The sequence below is a fragment of the Poecilia formosa genome, unplaced genomic scaffold, assembly GCF_000485575.1.
Source record: "Poecilia formosa unplaced genomic scaffold, Poecilia_formosa-5.1.2 Scaffold3, whole genome shotgun sequence".
Lineage (NCBI taxonomy): Eukaryota > Metazoa > Chordata > Actinopteri > Cyprinodontiformes > Poeciliidae > Poecilia > Poecilia formosa.
The window spans coordinates 765,837-779,225 of record NW_006799942.1 but is presented as its reverse complement, the minus strand read 5'-3'; the positions used below and the strand labels follow the sequence as shown (position 1 = coordinate 779,225).

Here is a 13,389-nt window from a genome sequence, read left to right as displayed (position 1 = left end):
CAGGGTGACAGTTTTAACAAATATGTAAAAAAAATATATATATATATATTTATAAAAGTTACATACTGCAGCTTTAGTAAAACGGGATATTTATTTTTGTACATTTTCTTATATTTCTCAAACCAAAATTATTGTTTAATAATAATATTTATTTTATTTTTGTACATTTTCTTATATTTCTCAAACCAAAATTATTGTTTAATAATAATATTTATGCCATATATCAGTATGAAATCATACAAGAACTGATTGTTGATGACTTTGCTGAAACTAAATCAAAGAAAAGCAGAGACTTGAGGATGCAGGAAACTGACAGTTGTTGTCAAATCAAAAAATAGATGACACATTCAGCAGGTGATTTAAGAGATAAAATCAGCCGAGAGAAGCGTTGCCAAACACTGAGTTTGTAGGTGATCCATCAGAGCACGCACAGAAGTGGAGCCTGCAGAGTTACAGTTCCTCAGAAAGATCTCTGCATGATTTACGCCGGGCTCCAAAGTGCTGACAAATCTTTCTCTTGAGTGAACTGGAGGTTTGTGATTTAGGTTGAGTGGATGAAGTTAAATTTTGCAGCTTGAATCATTTTTGCAAAGCGATTTTTGCATTATGGCAAAATATCACAACGAGACAAGAATACGGCCTATTTGTACTGCAGCTCATGTAAGAAGGGATTTGTGTGTCTTTCGACTGCGCAAACACTATAAAGCCAAATTGATGTAACTTAAACCAACACATGGCCTTTGCTATCTGTCACAGCCACTTTCTCTCTAATCTTTCTTGTCATTTCACTGAGACTTGTTACTAAAAATCAAAATGCCAACGATCCCCGCACTCCCAACCTTTAGTTAGATCTTTAGGTTATTCTGATAGCAGAATTATTGAAGTTGTGGTATTTCCCCCCCCTTATCCTCCTCCAGTTTAGCAGGAATGGAAACAATAAATAATAGTTTTAAAGTATGCTTTTTTCCCTGCCTTTTTGTCAGACATTCCTGCATCTCCAACCAACAGGAGTAAGATCAATGAGAATCTCATCAATTCCAGTCGCCTTTCCACTTCCAACTGCAACAGCCTTTATCACACAGACTCCAATTATTTTCCGTATGGTGGCTCTCCGAAAGGTAAATCTCCTTCGCTTCAACTCTCCTTACACCTCTGCAAAATTCTTCAAACAAAATTAAAGTATATTAAATTAGGATTTCATATGAGAGAAATCACAAATCAATGTATGATTGTGAAGAAAAAGTAAAAATGTTACATAGATATCAACACTTTATTTCAGAGTGAAAGGGGTTAAATACAAATGTTTATATAATTTGAAGAGTTTTATAGTAAGAATTCATTTAAAATTAATTCATGCACTCACCGCAAGTTGTTGGCATGTCACATAATGTGCTCGTAAAAGATGATTGTCTGTATAACATGATGAAATGTTACTAAGTTCAGGAGTGATTTGCATAGGACCCTGTGTGAGGATACGTCGCTCCAAGTACTCACACAGCTGAAGGACATGTTACAGCTAAATGCACATCGTAGCTTTAAATTAGCATTCTGCTGTCTTCTCACTCGCCATCGTTTATCCCTTCATTTCCTCATCCTCCCTCCATCTTACCTCCAGTGTCCAGGGTGAGGAGGTTTTCATCTGGAGGAGAAGAGGATGGATGGAATCATAATATAAACAAGGTGAGAAAGTAAGATTGTTTCCTTGTTTAATAATTGAAATAAGTGTTAATATTTTATGAGTGAGCTAATTAAAAGGTTCTTTCCAACCTCACCCATTGGACACTGAATTAAAGTGAATCTCTCCTCTTTCTTATTGGCTAAATATTCTACCATCTGTAACAACAAAAATCCTTTTTTTAAGTCATCATTTATCAAAATCCGTTTTACATAAATGTGGAAGTTTTAACATTATTTATTTTTAAATATTTATCAATATTGTGATATTTTGTTTTCTTCCTACACTCAGGGAATTGGCAGGATGATCTTAAAGGAAGAGATGAAGGCACGATCAGGGGTCCAGGACAACAACCACTGGAAGAGTGCGCGCAGCTCCCAGAGTAACAGCAAGGAGACACTAAACAATCTGGAATACAGCTCCCTTAATGGCTGTAAGTCTTTGTGTTTAATAGCTTTACATTGTGAATGTGTCACTGAGGGATTTTAAATCATCTGCACAATGGTAACTTTGTTGTTGTAAGTGTTTTGTTTGGCTGGCAGCATTTCTGCTGCTTCTTTCCTAAAAATTACTCAGAAAAATCCAGATTGGGAAACTGTGTAGAGTAATAAAGGCAGATGTGCTGGGAATGTTTTTCTTTTTTTTTTAAGTTTACTCTTGTTTATTTGTCTATATTTTGATTCAGGTTCCCAGTTATGACATTCCCCTCTCTCTCCTATAGTAATTAATTGTTTTGTTAATGTACTGAACTGAGGACTTAAGAGCTTAAACACAGTTAGAGCTAAAAAAAAAAAAAACATTTTCTTAAGCAGTAATATCTGAAAATAAACATTTCTTCTTTTGTCTTTTCTGTGTAATCCAGTCAAAATGTAAACTTAATGTCATAGTTCATGACTAATTCAAATTAAGATGGTAAATATAACACAAGCCTTAAATTCAAATTAAAAGTCAAATTAAAGCTTTTTATGCTTTAGAAAGTTCTTACACAGCCTTCATAACTGAGAGAGCATGCAAGTTTATGTAAATATTTTCCCTTTGTACATAAAAATGGAGAAAAAAAAATTATAAAAAAATATATTTATTTGTCTCACCAATGCTTAATTGAATTGAAACAGCAGATTTAATGCAGTAATCTGTATACCTGAGACTGGAAGTTATTTAATGACCAAAATATCTTGCTTCCCATTTGCATTGAAATCTATTTTTTTTATATTTTAAAAACACAATGATTTTTTTAAAATAATTATAAATCGGTGTGTTGAAAAGTATGGAAGCATTTACATTATCTCTGTGAATGTAAATAGACAAAGTTTTACTCTGCTAAACCTCTCCGAAATCTAATAGAAAGATTGGTTAAATACCCTCTGAGAGTCACACTAGAGGTCTGCAATGCAAACACATAAAATCAAGGTTAGCTAACTGGGCTGTTCTTTAAGTCATTTGAGGGGTGACTTATGATCTTTAGGCACCAGTAGTCAAAGTAAATACAAAGCATGAATGAACAACAAAAAACAATATTCAACTTTTGTTTTTGTAATGAAACTTCACAAACTGAAAAAGAAAAAAAAAAACCTAAAGCAAAAGGCCTGTTTTTGCCAAACTAGTGCGTCACTTTTATTCTAACAATAATAGTAATACTTACTTACTTATAGATTGTGACTAGTGTTGTAGAAATTTTATGAAGGAATGAGAATCTGTTTCAATAAGTAGAGAAAGATTAATCGTTGTCTTTAAGTTTCTTTATTCGAAGGCAAAAGCGTTCGAAGACCCGTCTCACTGAGCGCAGTCAGGAGAAGAGCCCTGAGCAACACACATCACATAGTTATATAGTCACAGCAAGACAAAGACCCTCCCAAAGTCTGATGTTATCTCTACTGGCAGATGGGCCACAGAGACATCCTGACCCCCTCCTCATGAACTATCTCTCACCTCTTGGAAGAGATGATTTTTATGGCAGGATGGAGAGCTGATAAGGATTTCAGGAGGAACTACTAACACTTCTTTGTCAGTTCATGGGGTCAGGTAAACAGGGTACAAACTACATTTCACACATCAGTCCTTTAAGACAATTATCAGATCAAGCATTTTACCCAAGATGTCTTCAGGTCTCTTCTGCTATCACGGCTGCGGAAACATCTAAACATTATCTGCAAACTCACTTAATGGAAAAACACATTTTACAGAATACAGCAGATATAATCCGTGCATAAATTGTAAAAAAGTATCATCAGTTCCATCAAGAATGAAATAAGACTAAATACAAAATTTTCTATCACACTAGTACAGTACAGTTTCCATGTTTAATTATAAATTGTCCAAGGTCAGTGCAAGTGGTCACCCAGGACTCTGTGACACTTCCCCCACATACCGAAGCATCAGCAGGGGGAGTTTCCCATCTCTTTATTAACTCCTCCCTCAGCCTCACTTCCCTCTCTGCCAGCAGCAGCTGAAAGAACGACGCAAAGATGGAGTGAGTCATAAAGAAGGAGCAGGTGGGAATAGATGGAGGCCAGGTGAGGAAAACAGGAACAGCGAGAAGGGTTTTAACAGAAGAGGCAGGGGAAGCAAATACAACAGAAATTGAATTAGATGTACTAGACAGAGAGGGGGAGAGGGTATGAGGAGCTAAAGCAATTTGGAGCTGCTCTAAGAAGATGTATGACGTTCTCCCTGGAGGTAAATCAGGGTCAGAGAGCGAATGAAAGAAATGAACTCTGCGCTCAAGAGGCGTCACAAAGAAATGTCGTACAGAATCACAGTGGGTTTTATGGTGATTGCTGGTATTATACAGATTAGATTAATCCAGACTCTTTTGCGCTTGTCTGCTCTGTAGACAGGCCTAATTTATCTGTGAAGTGTAAAAAGTATTTAGAGCATTAGAGGAAATCCAGATGTGTTTGGTTATATTTAATAAGAATAAATTCCCCTAATTTTAGTCTTGACCCTGAACAAAGGGAATCACGCAGGCCAACAGCAGTTATGAGGACTTGGGGACTCTCGATGCCAACAGTCCATTAGGCAGGCCCATTTAAACATTAAAAGGCAAAAAATCAACAAAAAATATCTACACGTGTCCAAATGGAGTTGAAAAGCTCTCAGGCGTTGAAACCAAGGCTGATTTTGTATTTTTGCAAATTTATATTTTGGATTATATTTTGCAAATTTTGAATAGGACACCAGGGTTTCACAAGCAAACGAGTATTCAGCTTCTATTTCTGGGCAAAATAATGTAGATGGTCATAAATATTGGTTTCCATTTAAATCTGTGAAGTGCACGTATCCCTGCACCAAATCAGTATAAGTAAACAAACAGGCTTTAAAAGTTTTGTCAACCAATCTGAATCAGCTAGAAGTGGACATTTTATTTTACAGCTGAGGATAATCGTTGCAAATATTTTGAATGTGGCAACAAAGCTTTTTTAATTTTTATTCTGTGCCTGCTATATTTTAACATGAAATCTAATCTGAAAATTATTGCTTGCTGACTTGTGCTTCAAATGCAATTGCTATAGCATGCCTGCGTGGTAAAGAATAATAATTTATGCAGACTGTAGCTGCAGTGCTGGTTCATATTTTATATGATGTGTAGATTTTGATGGTGATTATGCTTAGAGGGACAAATCCTCAGACAGCTGATGTTTTATAGATGTCCCACAGCAGCTCGGTTTATTACTTTCCTCCCACTGAAAACACTGAACCACCAGCAGTTGTCCTTTTACTTCCACAAACTAAATGGGCAAAGTCACCAATGATGCCTCAGTTACAAAGATCTGAAAAGGCAGTAAAGTGTTTAATTGATGTTCATATTTATATAGTTCTAAACTTCAAAGTCCATCAAATAAAACACATCTGAGGCAGATGTTAATATTTAAATATATAAGATAGCAGTGTTGCAAATGGAAAAAGAAAATCACCGTCTTCAATAAACTTTTAATAAAAGGATCTCTGTGGTGCTACTGAAAGATTTTGATTTACTACAAAAGTATTGTTAGCTGTACAACTTTTCCCCTTTTTTAAGATGCTACAATCACAAACTTCAATAATGTTTGCTTGGATTTTATGTCTTATACCAGTACAAATGGAGAAAAAAACCCACATAATTTTTCATTTTATTGTAGCTCCGGCTGTTTTAATTAGGGTGGTTGTCCTGCTGCAAGTTCAGTTTTAGCCTCAGTCTCAAGTGTTTTTCAGTCTAAGTTTTCTGTTTCCTTGTATTTATTTCCATCCATCTTCCCATAAACTTTAAATTCTCCCTGCTGGAGAAAAGCATCCTAAAAACCATCATGCTGCCACTGATGTTTTTCACAGAAACAAATTAATGTTCCACTAAATGTTGTATTTTTGGCGGTCAGAGTGGCTTGTTGCCTTCAAAGTGGTCTGCTCCTTGACTTTATGCAGCTGCTGGTTCTCTAATGTTCTCTGGCAAACCATCACAGAACAACTGTGTTTATATGGAGATAATAACAGTGCATCCAAGTTGAGTATCTACTGATTAGGTGACTTCTGGGGGCATTTGGTTTCACCTGACTGTGTTTTGAGGTATCAGAGTATGGGAGGATGAATAAAAATGTATCAGTAAGAAACTCTTAAACAATTCATAATTTCCTTCCTCTTCACAGTTTGCTGCTACTTTGTGTTGTCACCAAAATTAAGAAACATCTGTGGCTGTAATGGTGAGAAAGCTCAGAGGTTATTGCATGGTACTGTATGCCTTCCCACCCACTGAGCCCTGGTAATAGATGCCACATCCCCTCCAACCCTGAAGAGGAAATGGATGGAAAATGAAGCTGTTTGGAAGATGGATGGATGGATGGATGGATGGATGTCTTTTTGAAGACTTGTCCTTGATTTTTTTTTTCCCTTAAAGAGAGATGTTTTAGTTGATTGCAGTATAAATAACATTTCTCCTCCATAATGTTGGATTTTTAATATAGTATTTCAAATTAATTTTCTGCAGTGCAGGCACAGTAAAGATGTCAGGAATAAAATCCAGAATTTCTTTAATGTTGTGATATTTTTTCCATCTTTAGTTTGATTCTGCAGATATCTGGGGAGAATTGTTTCTACTAAATGATTAATGGAAGTACATTTCCTGCTCCAGTTTTCTGAAATTCTGTTCATATTTACAAGGCAATCTGATTGTTGCAAGTGATAAGCAAAAATTACAGATAGGTTTGTGTCTTAAGAGTGAGAATCTGATGAGAATAAAACATCTAACCTTTATCTTCTTTCCTTCTCAGCCCCCAGATCCACTTTAAGTGCAGACAACGGTGAGTTTATGGTTCTTCGAGGCATTTTGTTTATCCTCAGCTAGTTGTCTCCCCCATCTTCTTCATCCTCTTGTTTCTGCTGTGACAGAAGCAGCAGAGCTTTGAGTGGGAGATTGTTATCAACTCGCTGTGCCACACAAGCACAGCTCAGTCTTTAGGGTTACAAGTGGGAGGATGAATGGAACTTCATCTCAGGTTTATTTTTATCAACTTTTTAAGGAAAGGAAACCGATTCAAAATTCACTGACTTGAAACCGTGCTGCCATCTGTTTTGTAACATCCCAGTATGTACAACATTAGAGTGGATGTTCACCAGGAAGCGCCGTGTCACAGCTATGCGAGTTCACTAGTTCATGGGGGAATAAATGGATCACAAGGTGGAGCGGCATCTGGAGAGGCTCATAATAATCGTCTTGCAAGCGGGAGACTCCTGTCCCAGTATGAGTCCCTTAGGAAAAATAAACACAAGAATTATGTGTAATGAATGGGATTTATATTGTGTGAATGAGGATGGAAAATATAATTAAGGATTTGTTTTCTAAGCAAATTTTAATGTCACACAGTAGATTGAGTTTGATTCTGGAGATTGTTAGGGATTTTTTTTTTTACAGAACCCCGAGATACTTCAGGTGACAAAGCATTTAATAAGTTTCTAAAATGGAATCACATTAAATGGAACCAAGCTACATAGAAGGAGTTTTTACAAAGATTGGGGAAGAAGGCCAGGACAAAAGAAGAGATTATTAGGATTTCATTTTGTCTAACTCAGGGAAAAAATGTTTTAAACAGGACTGAGAAGAATGAGTGGGATAAAAAATGAGGATTTTAAACAGGAAATTTAGACCCCTGATTTCCCAAACCATCTAACAGATCTAATTGAATGACCAAGGCGAATAGTTTTTATTGGTGGTAGAACTCAAATTCTTTAGGTCGACTCGAAACACCTGTCAGTATTCTGCTGCATCATCCCGTTCTTGCCTTTAGCTCTCTGGCATCGCTGTGCAATCCAATTCCTCTGAACATGAAAATGAAGAAGGGAGAAAAGATAGACTGAGTGAGGAATGGGTGGGTGGGGGGAGTTAATATCAGGGGAGGAGTCAATGATGAAGACTTGGAAAAAGAAAGAAATAAGGAAGGGAAGAGAGGAAAAACAGTTAATGTGAGACTCTGCTGCCCTCTGCTGGCACTGATGCAGCAGTACAGGCAGCAAATCCATCACCTGCCTCAAAGACAAATGCCCCTCTGTGAGGAACAGAGGGGCATTTAATGTTTCAATATAATAATGTAGAACAAGCAAAATAAAAAGAAATCCATGCATTTGTAGATTTTCATCATGTCCTATATGGCCCATGTTTGATCATTGTGCAACCGGAGACTCAAATGTTTCTGAGGGATTTATTATTGAATGCTTTAGGAATGAAGCTACAGTTTACAGTGTGTGGTTTAAAAAACACTCCTGCATTGAATTTTCAGTCCAAATAGTAGGAATTGTTTCACCATCAGGATACCATCAGACTGTGGTACAAAGACGGATTAGAAGTCCTTTTCTAATCTTTCAGCAACATGTCCGCAGGCTCTGCTGAGCTGCTGCTTGGATTCCAGAGATTCTGAGCAACTATCATTCACCGTCTGCATATAAGCTTAGTCAATGCCTCCTTGTAAATAAATGCATAGCAGTGGTAAATAATGGTGGCTTATTGTTGCATGAAACATGTATTTGTATTTGGAAGCAGGTAATATCTTCAATAAGGTTTGATTCTGTTTAAAAGTTTTGTTATATGAATTAAAACATTTTAATAGTTGGCCATCTTGCTCCTCTCAAAAAGAACAAAAAGCACTGAGGTCTGGAGTGAGTTCATACTGCGTTTTTGTTGGTTTGATTGTGGTTTTCTGTTTGTTTTTTCCAGACTCGTACACTGCCAAATCTGCCTCGTTGCCAGGCTACGGCAGGAATGGACTGAACAGGGTACGGCGTCGTGGTTTCTGGAGCATGTGCTCCTCCTGCTTTCATTACAGTCTGTTTCCTCTGAGAATCTTTGAGAATTATTGAGTTTACCAAGAGTTTCCCCTGGTAAAAAAGTAATTTATGGAGCTGTAATAATGCTATAAATACCATGTATAGTTTAATTTAATTGCTTATTATTCCATTTTGTATGAAGGAACACCAAATTTGTAATGACTAATTAATAATCATAGTAGGCCCCATAGTCTAAGCAAAAACCTTTTTATTTTTGCCCTCAAGTTGTGATTTGAGTATGTCCATTTTTTATTTCTTAACATTGATTCACATAGTCAACGTGTACCTAAATGTCTACTGAAGAAAATGAGTTGATAAATAAAAGGAAAGTTCAAAATGTAACATTTTGCTTCACAAAGGCATGGTTGGTTTGAAAAATCTCATGAGAAACAGAGAGGGGTACATGAGTGCAGTCCTCATGCTTTACTTTGCTGCTTAACCTATAAATGTAGCACAATATAAAGAAAAAAAACAAAAACAAGCTTTTCAACAGTATGAGAGCAAAGAAAGCGTTACAACAAAAATAATTAGCCAAGTGCAGAATTCCTTTCTTTTTGTGCTCAAGTTTGCAAGTATATGAAATGAAGAGGCAAAATGATCTGCACTGACTGGGGCAGGTTGTAAGAAAACAAAAGAAAGACATCGATAGAAACAACTGGGCCAAGTCCTTCATTGCCTGCTGAAGCTGAAACTCATTTGTACTAGTTTACTTTCCAAGACCAAGGGAGACAAGTGGTGTTGTGTTATGATGAAATTTTGGAAGCAACAGTAAGCTGACTTCATGGGTTTCTGCTGCATTCTGAACAGCTGAATTATTCTAGTTTTAACTCCTTCGTATGGTCCAATCTGCTTTTACTCTTCTCCCACAGCCTGGGAGTGCGGACACAGATTATTACCAGTACGACAGCAGTAATGCAGTTAACTGGCAGATAAGAGGTAAGCCTGTTAAGCTTAAAGCCTCCTGATGCATATTTTGCTCTGAGTGTTGGTATCTGAGGTTCTCATTCACCATTATCTCCTTTTCTTCTTGTTGTCTTTCAGAATACAAGGTAAAATACAGCAGCCACTGCAAGAAACCCGTTAATGAGTCTAGAGGGGAAAGTCTAGATCAGGCTGTAACGGATGAGAAAGATGCCAGTTAATATTGACTGGTCAGAACTGGCCCCCTTTAGTGAAAGGTCTTATTCTTGGGGTCTGAATCACTCTCTAATCAAATGCAAAGAAACCTTAACAGAAGGAAATAATATGCAAAACGAAAAAGAAAATTGAAAACCTTGCTTTGGACATCACTTTTTTCATTCATCTGTCAGATTATGGGTCAGAGCCTTATTAAAATGTCAGTTATTTTAAATATTCACATTTTTAATTTCTCATTTGTAAATATTAATATATTAATAGGTCAGAAACAGACAAGCATGTATGTGTTTTTGTTATATCTGTTAGATCTACCCATACGAAGCTTTGATGGTGTCAGTAAGAGGGCAGCAACGTCTTCCCAGCGACGTGGACAGAGCCCGTCTGGAGGTAAATGGCTTCTGATTTCATTTTCTATTTAAATACTTTCTTTCTTTTGCTGACAGTATTGGGATTTTGCAGCTTAGCAGATACATGGGACTATTTAATTCATAACTGGTCACATAGCAGCTCATTTTTTCATTTTACTAAAACAAAAGCTACAATTTCCACTAAAGTAGTGCTTTTACCAGTGTGTTTATCAAAATAACAATGAACATACTAATATCAGTTAACATATGCATTGCACTGATGTATATGACAAAGGGAAACATAGTTCATGGTGCCAAGAAACGACCTGCAAGATATGGCTGTCTGTTGGTTCAAATATTGACTAAAATACAGTAAACCAATTTGAGCTTTACAAATACTTACAGGTGCAGGTAAACCACTCATTTCAATAAAAAGAATCCAGAACCAACCAGCTTTCTGGCTGATTTCCTATCCTCGTCTTTTTCTTAAAGTTTTGACCTACCAATATTAATTTTAGTCAGTTCTGATTTGGTTTTGTAAATTATACCAGAAGACTTGCATTTTTTCATAGCCTTTCCTTTTTTGCCTGCAGCATTATGATTATTTTTATTCCTCTCGTCTTTCCTTGCACAGCGTCACCTTTCACCAGAAGAGTTTTATCGAGTCTTTGGCATGTCCATGTCTGCCTTTGATCACCTGGCTCAGTGGAAAAAGAACGAACTGAAGAAACAGGTCCGACTCTTTTAGGAAAAGTCACAAAACCCAGTCGATTCTGCTGCAGTTCAGATGGAACATCAACAGTGCTCTGAATTCTGCTTCCAAAAAGATTTTACTAGGACTGTATGCTGAACAGAAAGCATCAGGTCTGACAAGTTACAACTGATATGCACTAAGGTTTATTTAGCAATAACTGTAAGGGCAGCAAGGGCAAAACTGGATGATGGAAGCCTGCAAGAAATGTACTAATTGTTCAACAGAAAGCATTACTGTCTGTTGAAGCAGACAGTAATGCTGAGTGTGATGCTGCTTCCCCGCCTTGCACCAGCAGGTGGCAGTGTGTTCCAGTCTTAGTCAGAGGTACTGCCATGCAGAAAGATTCATGTTGAAATGTGATACTGGTTTTGAAAATCAGCAGATCAGAAGGATAAAGGATCCAACTTTACCCAGAAACTGCCCTCAAAGACATGCAAACGTCATAGCAAAATAAACTCTGTGAGAATCTAAGTGTTAAAGTTACTAAATATTATGGTTTTTATAAATTACAACTACTGGAAACCAAAACTTCTCTAATGTTTTTGTATTGTGTAATTGTGTATTTAATTTCTATTCGAGGTTATCTGAAGCCATATCAACATTAGGACTTTTGTACTATTTACTGATATGTGGTTTGAAAAAAGATAAGTAAATGTGACTGAGCTGCGATGTGGCTCTGAGTGTACAGAACTTTAAAGTAAGTTGTAGGTTTAGTGCCTAAAATGTTCATGGGTTTTATTTAAAGAAAGCTTATTTAGTCTCTCTTGAGCACTTAAATCCTGATATAAATCAGGCTGACTGATAATGAGTCTGTGTGTGGGTTAACATTATATTTTAATGAAGGATATTTAGTGTAGAGAATTCTGAAAAATGGAAATGAGAAAAAGAGATGACAAAAATCCATATGAGTTGCATTAACAAACGTGTGTGTGTGTGTGTGTGTGTGTGTGTGTGTGTATATTTGGGTTTACAGATTGCAACAATTTATCACTTTTACAATATTATCACACTCAAACTCTTATTTTGTATTTGTTGGAGGTATTTGTTATTATTTATCATCTACAATTCCCTGTCTTTCAGTACAGCTTCTAAGTAATTATTATGATTTATAATGATCCATCTACCCATTTGTTATCAAATACACTCGATATGCTTATCCCTTGAGGGGTTGTGAGAAGTGCTGGTGCCTGTCTCTAGTGATTTATCATGATGCATTAATTTGTTTTTCATCTATTTTAAATGCAGACATACATGCACTGCCCTAATTTGCACCGCTAATAACATATTAAAAAAAGAAACAGAGGAAATAAATATTACTTTATATTGCAGTAGCTTACAGTAAGTGATTTCTTTCATTTTTTAAAAATTTAATTTGAATATATTGACTGGGAAAAAAATCCATCTTTGTTTGTTTGTCTTTTTTACAAAACTAATTGTCATAATTATCGGCATCCTCGGCAACTGTTTTACAACTTTTCATTTATCTTTGTAGAAGTTTTTTGTTTGCTTTTCATCTTGGTCAGTAAGGAGGAGAGTGTGAGTGAAACAAAAAATAAAGCCTCCAAAGCTCCTCAGAAAAGAGCAACTGAATTTTTTTTCATTGTGATATTATGCTGCTGTAATAAGTCATGAATTCACCTTCACAGCTTTTACACACTTTTCCAGAGGCTTTTTTGCAAGCTTACGCAAAGTATTCTGTGGTAATCTTATTTTTATCTTGACATTATGGAATAATTTTCTTTTCATAATTTTGTGAGAAACTTTTCTTAAGCTAAAAGCCATAATCATCACAATGAACAGAAATAAAAACATGAAACCACACTGTGTGCAATGGATTTCATTTATTGAATTGAGTAACTTGAAAATGTTCATTTGGGGGTTATTCCAAATTATGAGATACACATGTAGAAGAAACAATAAAACATTATTTCAGTGCTTCTGCTGAAATAATGTTTTAATAGTGTAGGACAAATTTTAATTGTATATTATGCCCTAATATAGTGGCTAAATTCTCTGCTATGCAAGAAATGCATCTAAAAGTTGCAGTAACCAAGTGTTTGAGTACTTCAGTAAGGCAGCTCTGCTTTAATGGGGTCTTACAGATTAGGTCATTTGTGTCTAAAGTTAATTTTTTAGGGATTTTTCAAACCTAGAGGATAACATACACAGATATTACTAGGCCCTGATTA

At 36.1% G+C, this 13,389-nt stretch overlaps 1 protein-coding gene across 7 annotated transcripts in view; it reads left to right on the top strand.

Annotated features, from left to right (window-relative positions):
* The window catches only part of LOC103138915 (actin-binding LIM protein 3-like), a 45,294-nt gene extending 32,409 nt beyond the window's left edge, over window positions 1-12,885 (top strand). For 6 of the 7 annotated variants that reach the window (XM_007553310.2, XM_007553319.2, XM_016672318.1 and 3 more), the window contains 9 exons: window positions 984-1,118; window positions 1,616-1,680; window positions 1,967-2,108; window positions 6,916-6,945; window positions 8,853-8,911; window positions 9,832-9,898; window positions 10,004-10,011; window positions 10,406-10,486; window positions 11,081-12,885. In XM_007553310.2, coding sequence (XP_007553372.1) covers window positions 984-1,118; window positions 1,616-1,680; window positions 1,967-2,108; window positions 6,916-6,945; window positions 8,853-8,911; window positions 9,832-9,898; window positions 10,004-10,011; window positions 10,406-10,486; window positions 11,081-11,194 — 701 coding nt within the window. In that variant the 3' untranslated portion in view covers window positions 11,195-12,885. The remainder of the gene's footprint in view (window positions 1-983; window positions 1,119-1,615; window positions 1,681-1,966; window positions 2,109-6,915; window positions 6,946-8,852; window positions 8,912-9,831; window positions 9,899-10,003; window positions 10,012-10,405; window positions 10,487-11,080) is intronic. The other variant, XM_016672312.1, reaches the window with a different exon arrangement.
* The last annotated feature ends 504 nt before the right edge of the window (window positions 12,886-13,389 follow it).